General features: G+C 42.1%; 2 protein-coding genes across 2 annotated transcripts in view; both read right to left on the bottom strand.

The window, feature by feature from the left end:
* Positions 1–18,370, bottom strand: part of LOC134284091 (uncharacterized) — a 225,861-nt gene that overhangs the window by 72,857 nt on the left and 134,634 nt on the right. The window lies entirely within an intron of this gene.
* On the bottom strand, positions 13,625–16,222 carry LOC115267433 (uncharacterized). The gene has a single exon (XM_062857998.1). The coding sequence runs from the start codon at positions 16,220–16,222 to the stop codon at positions 13,625–13,627; it is 2,598 nt and encodes an 865-aa protein (XP_062713982.1).

Here is an 18,370-nt window from a genome sequence, read left to right as displayed (position 1 = left end):
AAAATTGGTCCCCGTCTTCGCCCGGTGGCATAAAAACTGTCCAGTTGCAGCTCGACGTCAACGAAGACGACTATTGCGACGACGACGACAACGGCTGGACGTGTCCTGGTTCTCCGACGAAAGTACCCCTTCCTGTTTCTTGTTACCGGTGCCTATGTACTTGAAATGGACTCTGCAAGAGCTGGCGATGATGCAATAATTACTTACTTCAATCGATTTTCCTCTCTGTTTTCTTTCAGAGAAAAAAATCTTCCCCATAGGGAGTTTCTTTTTCTTCAATTTTCACGGTTTGTTTAAAGATTGCTTCAACGAGGTGTAAGTTCAAGAAGGGATGTCGTTGACGCCGCTTTGATATACATTAGCGAAACAGAGCTGTTAGAATCTCATACATTTTTCTGTGTCACTTTGTTACACAATGTGTGCATTGTGCGCGAATACATACCTAACATAGAGCAAGATTACATATTTGTCTTCATGACTGTCTAAAGGTTTTCGGTAATCATTCGATTCGACCATTAATTTTTAAGTAATTCTTTGAATGACCAAAGACTGAGGAATGCTGGGTTGTGCGTAGGGGCCGTGCATATACCACGTGGACAGTTTTTAGGGGGGAGAGGGTTCGAGAAAAATCCAAGCTTGTCCAAGGAGAGGGGGTTGGGGGTCTACTAAATGTCCACGTAGCCAACATGGATAAAAGATTCATCAAGGAAACAAATCATGTCGTATCATTAATGTGACTCTCCTTCAAACAATTCCCCAATAAATTAATTTATGCAATTCAGTATCATAATTTAATTTTTTTCAACTCATTTTGATATCATAATGGCCAATTTTTCCGAACTAATTCATTATGCAACTGTAATGAGTTGCATAATAAAAATTGTTGTATAATTTTCATAATGCAACTCATTTGAGTTGCATTATGAACGTTATGCAATTCAAATGAGTTGCATTATGAATAAAATCATTGCATAAAATTTTGTATGGAACTTGTTGCAAAACTCGTTTTTTTCAGCACTCTTCGTATTTAAATGTACGACTCGTGCTGAAAAAATCAACTTTTTGCAACTCGTTACATAAATAACTATTATGCAATTCAATTTAATACTGCCCATTTCAGTACCATAATGACCTACTTTTTCGTACCGGTTCATTATGCATCTGAAATGAGTTGCATAATGAAAAATAATTGCATAATGTTCGTAATGCAACTCATTTGAAAATCAGCTTTTTGCAATTCGTTACATAGATAACTATTATAATACTAATTGCACAAGTATTTTACTTCGGAGACGTCTTCTTAACGTGAAAAAATCATGGAACTACAAAATAATTCAAGTATCAACAACAAAATTTCTTGATAAATAATCAAAATTTTGAATTACCCGGTGTTTATTATTCAGGAAAATTCTGGAGTTTCGAAATGAATCGTAGACCATGTAAGTGTCGCAGTATCTATTTTCGTTGAAGCTCTGAACTGTTTTCTCAACATTTCAAATCAATTTTATAAGCTACTACGATTTGTTTTTCAAATAGGGTATGTGCACCGTTCCTTGGCTAATATGCAAGCCGCTTTGACAATTTTGACCACAACTCGTGACTTAAGAGCACTAGAAACGATTTGTATAGTATCACGCATACTAGGCAATGCATGTTTTTCCAACTGGTAGTAAGCTAACGTAAATATTCAAGAACAAACTTAATTACGTTGAAAAGATTCGATGGGATGGTAAGCAACGTTGGCCTACGGTACCAAAATCCGGGGTCAAATTGATCACTTCAAAACAACTTTTGCGCATAACATCAGTGGCAATTCAAGTATTGCCAAAAAAAATTCTGTAAAACAGTACCCAGTGGATCTCCATGGAACCATGTGACAGAATTTTGTTCAACAAATTTAAACTTTAAGTTATATAAGTTCAAAAATCAAAAAATTGGAAATGAAACTTTGGGGCAAAATTGATCAGTATACAATTAAGCATCGGTTGGAAAGGAAAATTTCCTTCTCCGCTTGATTTTGCTCTTCTAAAACCGAATAACGCGTTTAAAATCTTACAACTAGTGAATTCAATACTTTAAATGCAAAATTAAATTTTGAAATTTCCTCTTAAACGCCTAAAGGTAGGCAATTTCATTTGAAATATGTGATTTCAATCACAATAAATGACTATTTAATCATATAATGAAACTTTTCTTGCTATGTCATGTACTGATTAGCTACATAACTTCCCAACCAAGGCTACACAAAATTGTTAAAACAGAAAATTTACGGGAAGTCCTATTAGCAATCGATTGTTTAGTAGCATTGATTTCAGCTAAATGGGAAATACATTGCAAATTTCTTAAAAAATAAGGCAAAACTAATTTTGTTCTAAAAAAATAAAAGTCTACACTCATCTCTAGACATCTACGAACCAGATGGTGTAAACAGATTAAGATCATTATGACGCTTAAGAGTTTCTAGCATGGAATTACAATGATCAATTTCACCCCGAATGATCAATTTCACCCCGCTGATCAATTTGACTCCGGTTTACGGCCTATTGCTTTCCAAGCGTTAAAACCACTTATTGTCTCCTTTTTTGAATATTTCTGCTGAACTATCACTGTTTGTTCACAAATCTTACTTTCAGTTACATTTTCGGAGCCAAATTTTCACAAAACCATAAATAAATCACTTAAATTGAAGTTCTTGCTCAATTAGCAACGAAAACAACTTAACTAAATCATTGTGTTATATTTTTACAGTCAACGCACGCAAAATCATTCTTCATGATCGTTCCTTCTAGTTCATATGCAGGCAAAGTGGTAGATGTCTCATTATTGATGTTTTTGACGTCACTTAACAGATGAGCCAAGATTTGGGTACATAGTGAAAAAAATGTCCTCAATATTCGACCCACATTTAATTTGTAAAACAGTTATTATTCGTTGAAAACAAATATACAAGTTCAAAATATCGTCTTTGACCGTTGCTTCAAATGTTCAGTTATCGAAAAGTCATGTCGAAATGTCCCAGAATCATGTCTGTCGCATAGCTTTTCTGATCTCCAGTGTTTGTTTTACTTTATGGTTTACGTTAAGATAGGCCAACGAAGCACCCTATCTGTAGAAATGATCAAGTCTTTCTAACTTTCGAGGCTTTACTCAAAACTATGTCTAGTAATTTCCTCCAAAATATAAGATATTTTTAAAAGACATTGAAGTCTGAATTTCAACATTTAATTTAGTATACTATGCTGTGTATTTTGGAAATGTCGCTATTGTTTTTGTATTTTTTTTTGCAAGAAATTATAAAAATAGTTTTTGTTTGTGTTAGTTTTCCTATCATATAAAAGTCATCTCAACAAAAAAATAGACACGCATGGATTAAACATACCGTTAATGCAGTAAAAGTTGCCCATCCGTAGCGCTTCCATTGTTTTAGTTCGAGTTTGATGTGTGCCCACTACCGCTGCCTAGATCATGCTTGGCCAAACTCAGTACTTTAGCATTGGGCGATCATGTTTCCGTGACTATGATTTGAATTGAAAAAAATCAAAATGTTACGTCCACAGACAAACAGACGTCTCACTCTACTCACTTCCCATCGTTTCCCTTTTTAACGGATTACTCAAATATTCCATAGTTCGCAAATCGCTCGCTCATGCCACTCGCATCTTTTTTGCTGCTGTTTGTCGTAATTAGCATTGGGCGATTATGTTTGCGTGACGATAATTTTCATCGCATTTTGTTCCAAGTGATACGTCTGTTTGTCTGTGTTACGTCTTTTTGTCTGTGTTCAAAGTGTTACATTCATCTGTTTGTCTGTGGACCGTTTGTATTTTTTTTAATGTTAATTATATTTGAAACATTGTTAACAAATGTTACCGTACGGTAACATTTTGATTTTTCACAATATGATGTGGGACTGTAGGTGCATAAAATGTAAGCTAGCCAAAGTTTAATTCAAACGGTGCGGGCGGCTGCAGCGCTAACGCTCCGAACGCAAACCATGGGTGACAAACTGATCGCGGTGGGGATAAAAGGGCGGATGCAGCAAAACGGTCACCCGCATCGGGAGGTTGAGTGTCTGTTAGGGGCTGAGAGGAGTCGATAGCCTGATTGACGGGCAGTCGAGTGGCATCTATCAACAGGTGAGCATTACACCAAGAAGATTCTTTTCCGAGTTTGTCCCTGGAGATCATTCCACGTGCCTATTAATGAGTTGGCCATTTGGCCCGGGATGAGAATCGTTTTACGGAAGATTCCGAAATAGAAGCTACGTTACCAAGCTTCGCCAAGTGCCAACAACAGCCACGTACGGTTCTGGATCTGGTCGGATCACCAGCTCAAACCGGCCACGTTTCGGTTGGTCTAGAGGCCACCTCAATCGTTCGTGCTATGGCCAGCTCGGTGACAAGTTGTGCGCCGTAGTCGCTGAAAGCCACCGCTAGGCCCCGATTTCCGACCACCGGTATACTCCGTCAAAATCCCTTTCACCGGGCACCGCCGTCCCGCCTGCCCGATTCGCCATCGATCCAAAGAAGGTTACCGTTAGATTGCTGCAGACCTTGACCGTCCCCGTCATCCACTACCAAGCGCTCCTGAACCCGAGGCTCCGAATCCCGACAGTTCCGCCTCTACAACAACGTGCGTACCTCGCGGCGGAGGGAGGCCATTGAGTAGCCCCTCGCCTCTCGCCAGGTGTCCCTGCGAGTGGGTGTAGCAACCCTCACGCCGTTAGAAGTCCGTGGTGGTTGGGAACCGCTGTCCCACCGCCTCGCCCACGGCATAAATATCACAAGGCAGGCTAGTAACCTATCACCTTCTTCTGTACACCGTGGCCTCGCCCGTCACCGCCTCGACCGTCACCGCCCGCCGCCGCATACTTCAATAAACTAAAGGAAGTGAAAACCCTGTGATCGAGCGTGGAGCTCAAGTTGCCGGCCACCGGAGGTTTTACTTTCCGCTATGAGCAATAGCGGCGCACCAAACCACTGGAACAAGAGATATCGCCAGAAATGCACCAAATCACTGGTATCCACTGTGATGACGGGCTTCACGAATCACACTCCCTTTTGACGGTATGAAATGTTCACGAAATGATCACTTCGCGCCCACGCGTGTACCGAATGGTCGTTGATTTATCGCCACCGTTGGCCACCACCGCGGGACGGGTTCGGATAGGGATAGGGATTCAATTCACAGTTTGCACTTTAACTTGGTTTATTGCGCGGAAGAACGGGCGGGATAGAAAGGCTACCGATCGTTTTGCTTGTCTATCCACTTATCCGCGAGCGGTAATGGCGGAGGCGGGCATATCCAACCGGTTCGGTTTTTGACGTTTCTTGGGGGAAAGTCAAAACAGTTTCATTCTCCTCCTCACCCCTTCCTCCACCGTTTTTTGGCGCCAACCGATTACGATACCCAAGAAACGTCAAAACTCGAATCGGTTATTTGTGCCCGCCGCCGCCATGATCGCTCGCGGATAAGTGGATATTGTACTACTATTGCTTGGTTGGGTATGGTGTTGGGTTACAATCAGTGCTGAAAAATTCATTTCGGCATATGTAAATTCAATCACCTACAGCTCATTTTAGAAGCTGAACCTGGGAATACGGTATATGAAAAATTTGTGCGGCTAGACCAGTTCTGCAAGAAAGTCACGGAAAAAACAATATTTTTCGAATAGTTAATGTAAATGTCACGGACTAGCTTCGAAAAATGCCAATGATATTCACGGTGAATATCATTTGGCATTTTTCAAAGGTAGTCCGTGACATTTACATTAAATATTCGAAAAATAGCGTTTTTTCCGTGACTTTCTTGCAGAACTGGTTTAGCCGCACAAGTTTTTCATAAATCATGCTCTCAGGCTCAGCTTCTAAAATGAGCTGTAGGTGATTGAATTTAGATATGCCGAAATGAATTTTTCAGCACTGGTTACAATTCAATTTAAGTGTTCTTCTTCATGGATGGGTTTAACAGGGTACAGTGATGTGTGTAGGTTTGGTGACGGGTACAATTCATTGGTGTGCTGTGGTTAACTTAAGGATTACTTAATTCTAGGTACTATTTACAAATTAAAAACTATTTACAATTTCATTATTTACAGAATTCAAATATTTACAAATTGACATTATGATCAGCGTACTGATCATTCCGGCCACCTTGAAACAGCCTCACTGTTTCAACAGTCTCTCACGGTGGAATCCTCTCTCACTCTCTTCGAGTTCGGTTGACTTCGGCTTACGGAACAATGACGACGACCACCATCGGGAGCTGGTTGATTCATCCGTCGGATGCTTCCTGAATGGGCCCATTCAGCAGACGTGTAACAGTTCGAACGAGAGCGGCTAGATGATTTGGTGGTGAGAGCGAACGGGTTCTGCGAAAGAAAGATCCGGTAGAACGAACAGGGACTGGTAGAGTTTTTGGAACGGTAATCACCTGTTCGCAATCCATATATGCGTTGAGACAGTTTCGGACTGCTCTGCCGATCTTTGTAGCTTCTGCTTACAGTTCGGGTGGTTTGTCGACTTCGGTAGATATCGGGAGGAAGATCACCTTTGCTGTTGGGCGTACGATGTTTTCCGCGGTAGCTGTCTTCGGACTGACTACACGGACGACTCCATCTATCCCTGGGTAAAGCTTCGTGATGCGACCCAGAGGACACTGTGCGGGTGGAAAGTTTTCTTCTTTGACGACCACGATTGAAGTTCGTCCGGTTCTTCCTTCGTACTGCAGCCTTGAGGAAACGGATGTACTTGAGGCAGTACGCAACTACTCGACGAAACTTGGTGTATGTGGAACAGCGGGAGAACACATAATCGGAGAACTGGACTTCTTCACATGCCGATGAAATGCCGAATAAAAATTTACATTAGCCTGACGTTAAATTTCGATGTATACATCAACATCAAGGTGTGATGTACTTCTGATGTTGAACATTAGAAAACATTACGATTCAGATGTGTTTATGCAAGGTAACATAATGTATACATCAGGAAATCAAACGTTTTTCTGATGTCAAGCAAATAATCCGAAACATCAAAATCTGACGTTTTCAAATGTTTTTTGATGTGCAAAAAACATAAAACTCTAACGATTTTCTTTTGTATGTTGATGTAAAATAACAATAGATTTGGACGTTTTCAGATGTTTCATGATGTGCAAAAACATTAGATTCAAACGTTTTGTTATGTATGTAGATGTAAAAAACATTAGAATTATACGTTATATTGATGCAAATTGAGACATCGGATTTAGATGTTTTCAGATGTTTTATGGTGTGCAAATACATTAGATTCAAACGTATTTCTGATGTATGTTGATGTAAAAAACATCAGATTCAGACGTTTCCTGATGTATGTTGACGTCAATTCTGACATTTGTTTTAGACGTTTTTAGATGTTTTATGATGTGTAAATACATTAGATTCAAACGTATTTCTGATGTATGTTGATGTAAAAAACATCAGATTCAGACGTTTCCTGATGTATGTTGACGTCAATTCTGACATTTGTTTTAGTCGTTTTTAGATGTTTTATGATGTGTAAATACATTAGATTCAAACGTATTTCTGATGTATGTTGATGTAAAAAACATCAGATTCAGACGTTTCCTGATGTATGTTGACGTAAATTCAGACATTAATTTAAAATGTTTTTAAATGTTTTATGATGTGCAAATAGATTAGATTCAAACGTATTTCTGATGTATGTTGATGAAAAAACATTAGATTCAGACGTTTTCTTACGTTCTTTGATGTACATAACCATTTGATACCAAGATGGATACTCATATTTGCAAAAAACAAACGTGTTCTAATGTTCTAGATTACATACCACAGTTATATGTATTGCGATTGATAGATATTGATAGATTGAAGTCATATTCTTAAATACTCGTTTTCCTTTCGATTGTCCGTCTCTAGGTCCGTCTAGAATGTCTTAGTAATGCATACATTTTGATCATAGCAGTAGCTCCCGTGCCCCATCAGTCAGTTAACTGACCTCAGCTTACCTAACATCATATGTGGCAACTCTTTAAGCGACATATTGGAACTAGTGCCGAGAACGCGAAGAGTCGTTAGACCACTGATGTAGGCGCCAAATCATGGGTGACGAATTTTACGGCGTGCTTGATCAAATTTGTAGCATTTTACACAATCTATTGGGCAACAAAAGAAATTCGAATAGTTAATAACAACTTCTCATCAATACACCTATTGTCTACACCTCTAACTACATAGCACCTTACCTTACTTCCGACATGATAAATTGAAGTTATATTCTTAAATACTCGTTTTCCTTTCGATAGTCCGTCTAGAATGACTTAGTAATGCATACATTTTGATCATTGCAATAGCTCCCGTGCCCCATCAGTCAGTTAACTGACCTCAGCTTACCTAACATCATATGTGGCAACTCTTTAAGCGACATATTGGAACTAGTGCCGAGAACGCGAAGAGTCGTTAGACCACTGATGTAGGCGCCAAATCATGGGTGACGAATTTTACGGCGTGCTTGATCAAATTTGTAGCATTTTACACAATCTATTGGACAACAAAAGAAATTCGAATAGTTAATAACAACTTCTCATCAATACAATGGTTAGTTTTGGACACCTATGAAAGATGTACATATATGCTTATAGCTTTACGATCGCTCAGGCCAAGGTGTCTCGGGAATTTGGGTATTGTTAGTGGGAAGGTAGACTCAAAAGGATACGTTTGGTGAACGTTGAGGCGCACAAAATATTATTTGGTTGTGTTGAAACAGCTGCCTGCATAATTCATCTGATCTGTTTCTTCATATTGACCGCTGCAGAACTGGGTGGCCGAAAATATGGAAAGGAAAACTGTATCAACATATTTCATTGAATAAGCTATTCGTGATACGCTTGCAATGGTTATACACCTTACCATAGTTCCTGTATTATATAATAAACCTACCTGAATCCTCCCGAAAGAATATGTTCATTATCAGCAAACACTAAACACACCAACAGACACACCGAAAAAAAATCACTACATCAAATCTTGATTCTGGATTGTTCCTACAGGAGCCTGACTACATTTGTTAGGAAAATAGCATGATCAAATTTTAATGTGGTAGTCCTTGCGCCGTAACGCACTATTCCAAGGTGATATACTCACTTTAAGGGTTCCGAAGAAAAAAAAACATTTAGGTACATACAAACTTTAAATTAATTTTATGAAGACGCGGACACCGTCTTCAGCCAAAGGCTGCACAGACTGAATGAAAATTAACACTAGACAAGGGACACACGGAGCATGTACCAGTGGATACGGAGAAGAAACTATTCTCAAGAAAATTCCCGGAGCGGGAATCGAACCCTCACCCCACAGCATGGTGCGATTAGAAGCTTGGTGACCCTAACCGCACGGCTACGAGGCTCCACATTTGTTGTTTGTCTGTATTAACGAGATTTTTAACCCTAGGCTAGTTCATCTCGGGACCACGCATAACCACATTATGTGAGTATGTCGGGAATGGGATTCGATCCCAGATCCTCGGCGTGATAGTCTTGTGTTCATACCACCACACCAGGTTCGCTCCACATAAATTAATTTTAATTTAATTAATTTTAAAGTTTCGATTTAGGGAAATTATTCCATGGATTCCTTTAAAGGACCCAATGTAGGCAGATTCAAAGTGGAATTGAGCAATTATAGAATCAAATTAAAATTATCCTGGTATAATCGCAATTCAGTCGCATATTTGAGTCGTTTCAGATAATCTTTTTGGTGAAAACCGGGTAGAAAAAATCGATGGGGAACTGGTATTTCCCTTTCAAACTTTCAAAATTACACGACATAACCTCAATTTTTAATCGCCAATGCAGCTGTAACTTCTTGCTTACTTGGAAGGGTCACCATGAAATAAGATAGGTCAGTCGTTCTCCATGAATTCCTGGAGCAATCGTTGAAAGAATTCACTGGAAGCATTGCCGGAAAAATCTGTGAAGTAATTCCTGGATGAATCTCTGGTAGAAAGCCTACAGGAATGCATGGATGAATTTCTGAAGAAACCCTAAAGGAATTCCCGGAGAAATCCCTGGATGAATTCCTCAAAGTATACCTGGAGAAACTCCTGGATGAATTCTGGGAGGAATCACTAGAGGAAATGCTAGAGGAATTTCTGAAAGAATCCTTGGAAGAACTTCTGGAGAAATCCAGGAAGCAATTCCTGGAAAAATCTTTAGAGAGAATCCTGGACGAATGCCTGGAGGAACTTCTGGACAAATTCCTGGAGAAATTCTCGGATGAATTCTTGGAGCAATCCCTGGAAGAACTCATTAAGGAATCCCTGGAGGAATTCGTGGAGAAATCTCCTGAAGAAGTCTGGAAGGAATCCCTGGAGAAAATTCTGAAATAATCGCTTGAGAAATTTCAGGATGATTTCCTGGAAAAATCTTTAGAAGAATTCCTGGACGAATCTTTGAAGGATTTCCTAAAGGATTCCCTTGGGAAATCTCTGGAGAAATCCCTGAAGTAATTCCCTTGAGTTTCTTGAGGAATTTCTGAAGGAATTACTGGAGAACACCTCGAGAGAATTCCTGGAGAAATCCCTGGGGGAATCCTTGGAGAAATTCCTGGAGGAATCCATGAAGCAGCTCCTGGATGAATTCTTAAGGGAATTTCTGGAGGAATCCCTGCATCAATTCCTGGAGGAAAATCTGGAAGAATTCCTGGAGGAATGCCTGGAGGAATCCCTGAAAAATTCTAGAAGGTATTGGTAGAGAAAATCCTGGAAGAATTTCTTAAGGAATCCCTGACGGATTTCCTGAATAAATTCCTGGACTCCTGGAAGAACTCCTGGGGGAATTCGTGGAAGAGTCTCTGAAGCAATTCCTGGAGAAATAGCTGGAGGAATTTTTGAAGGAATCGCTGAAAGAATTCTTTGAGGAACATCTGCAAGAATTCCTGGAAGAATGTCTGGATAAATGCCTGAAAGAATGCCCAGGAGAATTCCTGGTGGAATTCTCGGAGGAATCCCCGAAATATTTCCTGAAAAAATCTTTGGAGGAATTCCTGGGGGAATTCCAAAAGAAATTCCTGATGAATTCCTGTAGTAATTTCTGGAAAAATCCATGGAGGAATGCTTTGAAGAATTCCAGGATAAATTCTTGTAGAAATTCCTAGGGGAATTCCTGGTGGAATTTTTGGAGGAATTCCTGAAGTAATTTCTGGACGAATCTCAGGCGAAATTCCTGGAAAAATGTCAGGAAGAATTCCTCGAGGAATGCCTGGAGAAAGTTCCTGATGAATCATATTTTTTGTTAGCAGTGAGCACGCATGAAAACAAAAAGAACGGAATCAATCGGTGCCGTAATCGCTTGTTTTCGAATAGGATGAAATTGGGAGCGTGAGATTCATGATGGCACACAAACCCTATTTATTCAAACAAAATTCTAAAAGTATGAAAAAAATCATAGTGGTTCAGAAAAAGATTTAAAATTTAAAAATTACAAAATTTAAAAACCTAATTCGGCCCTCTGCACCACCATGGGTGACTGAAACTAGAAATAAGTTCTCTGGGATCCCCTGAAAAATACTTTGAAAAAAATCTCGTCAGAGTTTGCAAAAATACAAATCTCCAATTGAATTCTATAGGAGTATCCAGATTATTTCATATTCAATATCTCCGTCCAAAAATAAGTCGAAATCCAAGATTTTGCAGTTTGTGGTGATCGGGAAATTATTCACTAATTAAATCCTCCAAATGTCATAGAAGGACTTTAGCGTACATAAGTATGATTTATTTAATGTGATGTAATATTTAAACATAAAAGTTTGACTCACCAGACTGATTCGGGTTGACTCTCGATCTGGGAAATTCCCACTACTCTTCCGTCCATTGATCTTAGAGACCGTCGATAACGTACCGGACGACAACGACGAGGACGACGTTGTTGGACAGCGCCGAAGCCGAGGTGAAGCAACTTTCTGTCACCCATCGCCGCCGAAGAACTGGGATGTCAATGATCCACTACCTACCGTCGTCGTCGTCTTTTTCTGGTGCTTCTTCGTGCCCTTCTGGGTCGGGAGAATGCATCCCAGGGGATAATTGTTCTTGCCGCACCAAATACAGCAGCTTCCACTGGATGACGACGACCTTCGGTTGCTCCCTACCGAGCTGCTTCCGGTCGTCAATTTGCGGGGAGTCCTTCCGGAACTGAAGTTACCGGTGCAGTTCCGCCGGTCCGAGCTTTAGGCTCGAATCAAAACACTCATACGTATTCTTTTATCACATTCGGCCCGAAATTCCCGTTTTCTCCCTTCATTCACCCGCGATTCAATTAGATGACAGCACTGTCGGAGCAGGAGCTTGTTTTTTTTTTTCGGAGTTTCCAAATCACTCGTCTTTTTTCATCGCGGCGTCTTTATTGATTTTATCCGGACGACTGACACTCACTTCTATTCGAAAAGATAAATATTCACGAGAACCGGGCACAAAACTGATTAAAAATTTACTTTTTCTTCCGCTCTACCTTTTCAGCGCAGGTTTCCAAACGAAGTTTAACTGCGGAAAGAAAGACTTGACGTGCAACGCTGAAGTGAAGTCACTCATTTAAAGTAAACTTCCATGGCACTCAAAAATGAGTAAAATTCACATAAATTTTAAAATAGCTCATTCGCTCACATTTTTGTGGAATTTTAATGGTTTTCGGTATAACTACTAAACAATATTGCCATGCCTAAATTATAGCAAAATACAGGCTTATGTGGATGCACGAGCTGATTTTAAAAGTGTGTCTAACAGAAAATCCAACGGAATTTGGCCGATTTTGTGTAGGTATCATGCATTCCTGTGTTATGAATTATACACGTGTGGGGAAAGTTATCTTTTGTTGCACAAATCCTGGCACAAATGCACGTGTTCACTTGTTTGACTTATGAGCGGCTTCGTGTTGTTTGTGTTATTTATTTAGGTTCATTTTCTGTAAACACGGCACCGCTCAAACGTCAAATTAATGAGCTTAGTTGAATCCATTCTGATGATTGAGTGGGGCATCAATATGAAGTTTAATTCTAATGTAACGTTGCATTCTGGTGTCGTTACATGTTTGAAGTGAGCAACACTCGACATCAATATGTTTAATTCTAATGTAACATTACAATCGTGTGTCGTTAAGATGTATTCTGATGTTTCAAGTGAGCAGTATATGACAACAAAATGATGTTCGATTCTAACGTTACATTACATTCATGTGTCGTTAGATGTATTATGATGTTTCAAGCTCCATGACAACAATATGACATTTAATTCTAATGTAACATTACAATCATCTGTTGTTAGATGTTTTCTGATGTTTCAAGTGAGCAACACCCGACATCAATATGAAGTTTGATTCTAATGTTACATTACATTTATCTGTCGTTAGATGAAGTCTGATGTTTCAAGAGCGCAACAATTGAAATCGATATGACATTTGATTTTGATGTAACATTAGAAGATGTTGTCTTTGGATGTTATGTGATGTTAAGTTCAACATCACATTGAAGTTTGACTTAAATGTTACATGTAAATCTTATGTATTACTGTGTACTTAGATGTTACATTGAAGTCTGAGTACATTAGGAGAACAACGATATACATTACATGTTAAGGTTTTATAGATGTGTGCTGATGTTTTCTACATTAAAATTTCTATTCGGGATCTTGCGTGCTTCTTCGGCAGTCGATGGGGATTCTTCATTTGGGACGCTTGCGTGGTGCCACTGACTTGGCAATTCAGAGAGCCATGCTGGACCGTTCCTCCTTCGAAATTGGTTTGGTAGTTTGGTAGGCTTCAGGCCGTGTGATAGCTCATCGGCTGGATTGTTAGTCCCGGGGACGTGGTTTCGGGAATATCCTTCGGTATTTGACTGAATCGTTGACACACTGTTTGCTGCTACAACCGCGTCGGGTGACATGTGGAGCTCGGTTCTCTTCCATTCATCTTGTAGCTTTGGTGGAAGTGGCCTGTCCCGCACTTGGGTATGGTTATCAACGACATTGTGGTCGAAGTGGAGATATTCGTCGATGAACTCGTGGCATGTTTGCTTCAAGGCGGAATCTTTCTCTAGGCGTCTCTCGAGGCTATTGGAGCGTTGAGTGGTAATCGTGCGAGAGTTGCCGAGGGTGACTTGCGGATCTTCGGACCGAGGAAGGCGGACGACGTACCTTCCGGAGTGAGTTCGGGTGGTAGTATTGGCATTGATTTCTTCGCATCGTTTTTCTTCGGTGGAATTCATGGGGCCATGATCGACGGCTTCGAACTTCTGAAGCGCTGTTTCTAGGGACCGGTCGACAGTCGACAGGTAGCATACCGGTGGTGCAACGGAGGAATTTATGACAGTTTTTCCAGATACTGTCCATCCAAAGCGGGTGTCAACCAGGAAAGGTAGACCGTTTCCGATTGATAGACGGTTACCTGTGTGGATTTCCTGGTAACATTCACCGCCGATGACGATGTCGATCATGCCCGGAACGTTAAAGTTTGGATCGGCCAGCGGAACCTTTGGCAAGTTCCACGATGCGGAATTGATGGCGGTTGTGGGTATATTGGCTGTGGGCTTCTTCATGACTAGGAATTCGAGTGTGGTGGAGAAGGGCGTGATTCGGGATTTGATCGTTGCGGAGATCTGCCGCTTGATCTGCTTCGTGGTTTCTCCAATTCCTGCTACTGCAACATCTACAACGGCTTGACGGGTGGCAAGAGCGTTTGCCAGCTTCTTGGTGATGAAGTTTGACATCGCAGCAGAATCGAGGAGTGCTCGGGCGGTGATTTCCTTGCCGTGCTTGTCGACGATGGAGAGGACAACCGTTTCCAGTAGGACCGTGCTTCTGCTTGACTGAACGGAGAGGTTCACTTGGGGTGGATTCGACAATCCATCGGTCCCCACGTTCGCTGACGTGGTTGGAATCGGGTGCAGCGTAGAGTTATTCGACAAGCCGACCGGGTTCAGCGTAGGCTCTTGAAGGGCTGCTTGGTCGTGCAGCAACGTATGGTGCTTGGCGTGGCACGTTCTGCATGAAAACTTGGATTTGCACACCTTCGCTTGGTGGTTCGGTCGGAAACAGTTCCAACACAAACTTCGCTGTGAGATCAACTCACGACGCTGCACGACAGACAGGTTGGCAAACGTCGGACATTGAAACAGCTGGTGCTTCTGTGAGCAGGCGTAGCATGGCGGAGCATCCGACATGGGTTCATTGGTAGCACTGTTGACGATGGACTTGACTGTGGTGGTTATCTTCGGAGTCGGGCCGGCCACCTTGATGCTGGGCCCTTGGGAACGATACTGGAGATCACTCGCTACTGACTTCAGCATGCGGACTTGTTGTGTGAGAAACTCGATCAGTTCATCATACTTGACATCGTCTTTCTGTCGAGTTTCCTGCTCCCATGCACGCAACGTATAGGGATCGAGCTTGTTGCAGAGGATGAATGACAGCGGGGTGTTCCAATGTTGAATTGGTTCACCGAGTTTCCCCAGAGCCTTCACGTGCCGCTGGAAATCATCCACCAAAGTGTTCAGCTCCTGTGCTGACTCGCGCTTCATCGATGAAAGTTCGAACAACCGTCGGAACAACTCTTTCCGCAAAAACCGCTTGTTGTCGTATCGCTTCATGAGCGCGTCCCAGGTTGAAGCGTAGTTGTCCGCTTGGATGTCGACACTCTCAAACGGCTTCTTGGCATCTCCTTCCAACGATTGCAGTAGGTATTGCAACTTGTTCACCGCTGGGATGTCCACATTCCCGTGGATCATGGATAAGAAGTTGTCTCGAAACGAAATCCAGCGTGATTCGTCTCCAGAGAATTTCGGCAGATCGATTTTCGGCAAACGATGATGGAAACTGCTTGCGTTATGCAGCGATCCGAAGGTTGATGACGCCATTGTTGAATTCAGAAGCGGTTGGCTCCGCTCCGTCGATTTCTTGGCGAGTAGAAAGGCCTTCAACCTGCAGAAGCGATTCTCGAAATCGTTCCGCACCGTCATGTGTTGGTCGAAGTTCTCCTCTGAGTCTAGCTTCTCGATCTCGGACTGGATATGCAGGAACTCCCTGTTTGTCCTGTTGAGCGTCTCCAATCGCACAGCAACTTCACCGACGTCCCGTTCATGGTCGTACTGCTCCACGAACCCTTCCACCACATCTCGTGTTGCCAACACCCGCTTGAGAATCAGCTTATCCTCCGCTAACTTCTTCGTCTTTCGACTTGCCATCACTACCTACCACCACGAATCACTTTGACTGCGCGAACCGGACGAGAACATCACAAAATCGCACGAATTACTCCTTCCCGTCGCGTTGTGCTGCTCCTACGCGAATACGACGGAAACACCACGGAAATCGCACGATTTGCTCCTTCCCGTCGCGTCACGTGATGCTTCTACGCGAACGCGGAACGAACGACCGACGGAGATCACGTAAAATCGTAACGCTTAATCCTTCCCGTCGCGGTTACGTGCCTCCTTAAACGATTCGCGGATCCGCTAAAACGCCACCGCGCAATCGTAGGAAATCAAAAATCAAATATTAACTTATTGATTTTAATTTGGTCGCCACCGTATCAATACGTATGTGCGACACTGTACGACCAACCTATGGCAATCTATCGAACGGCTAATTGACTGTGCCGCTATCGCATGCTACTGCAAACGATATTGCCAAACTTCTACGTGCGCTATAATACAAAACGATTCGATCGTTCTTCGCCTAGCAATACATGCATACAAACTTAAAATTCTTCCGCACACAGTACCTACTGTTGGCTTCAGTACTGGGGGACAAAGGTTGGCGCCGATCTCGTTTGTAGCAAACTGCTACTCAATAGGATAGAGATTGAATGGCCTACCTTGTGTGGTCAACGTCCTCTGACCACTTACCACGATGGCGAATACCACCTATTCGCGCGTCGATTTGGGCTGGGATAGCTCCTCCGATCCGGCTCGAAGGACCAATGATCGAGCGTGGAGCTCAAGTTGCCGGCCACCGGAGGTTTTACTTTCCGCTATGAGCAATAGCGGCGCACCAAACCACTGGAACAAGAGATATCGCCAGAAATGCACCAAATCACTGGTATCCACTGTGATGACGGGCTTCACGAATCACACTCCCTTTTGACGGTATGAAATGTTCACGAAATGATCACTTCGCGCCCACGCGTGTACCGAATGGTCGTTGATTTATCGCCACCGTTGGCCACCACCGCGGGACGGGTTCGGATAGGGATAGGGATTCAATTCACAGTTTGCACTTTAACTTGGTTTATTGCGCGGAAGAACGGGCGGGATAGAAAGGCTACCGATCGTTTTGCTTGTCTATCCACTTATCCGCGAGCGGTAATGGCGGAGGCGGGCATATCCAACCGGTTCGGTTTTTGACGTTTCTTGGGGGAAAGTCAAAACAGTTTCATTCTCCTCCTCACCCCTTCCTCCACCGTTTTTTGGCGCCAACCGATTACGATACCCAAGAAACGTCAAAACTCGAATCGGTTATTTGTGCCCGCCGCCGCCATGATCGCTCGCGGATAAGTGGATATTGTACTACTATTGCTTGGTTGGGTATGGTGTTGGGTTACAATTCAATTTAAGTGTTCTTCTTCATGGATGGGTTTAACAGGGTACAGTGATGTGTGTAGGTTTGGTGACGGGTACAATTCATTGGTGTGCTGTGGTTAACTTAAGGATTACTTAATTCTAGGTACTATTTACAAATTAAAAACTATTTACAATTTCATTATTTACAGAATTCAAATATTTACAAATTGACATTATGATCAGCGTACTGATCACCCTGTTTTTATAATAGGACTCCCACATCCGAAACTCTCCCCTACTCAATCGCCCTGGGACCCGGGAGATAGAAGACGGCCTTGTGTGCCCACCCCGGAAGCGGCCGAGGCTCAGACCAGCTACTTGGGGCTTAGGCCAGTTCCCGTCTGGGACGGCGAAACTACTCCCGGGGTCAAATCGTTTCACAAAGAATAAATTATTCTCTAAATAAACTTAACAAAGTCACTGTTTTCTACGTTTTTTAGGTTCTTATAAAAAGGGAAAAAAAAATCGAAATATTTTTTTTTCCAAGTCCACGTGGACATTATGGAAGGAGTATAGGGGTCTAGGAAAAGTCCACGCTTGTCCACGGAGAGGGGAGAGGGGGTCTAAAAGGACGATTTTTCCCGACATACTCACAAAATGTGGGTTCTTCCTTCGGAAGGGAAGTAAAACGTGGATCCCGAGATGAACTAGCCTAGGGTTAAAAATCTCGTTAATACAGACAAAAAAAAAAAGGACGATTTTTCTGTCCACGTGGTATATGGACGGCCCCGTACCAGAAGGAATAGTTCAGACTCTAAAGGTCATTAGCCT

This window comes from Aedes albopictus, chromosome 3 (genome assembly GCF_035046485.1).
Source record: "Aedes albopictus strain Foshan chromosome 3, AalbF5, whole genome shotgun sequence".
Classification (NCBI taxonomy): domain Eukaryota; kingdom Metazoa; phylum Arthropoda; class Insecta; order Diptera; family Culicidae; genus Aedes; species Aedes albopictus.
Note: the sequence above shows the minus strand (reverse complement) of the source record. Positions and strands in the feature narration are given on the sequence as shown.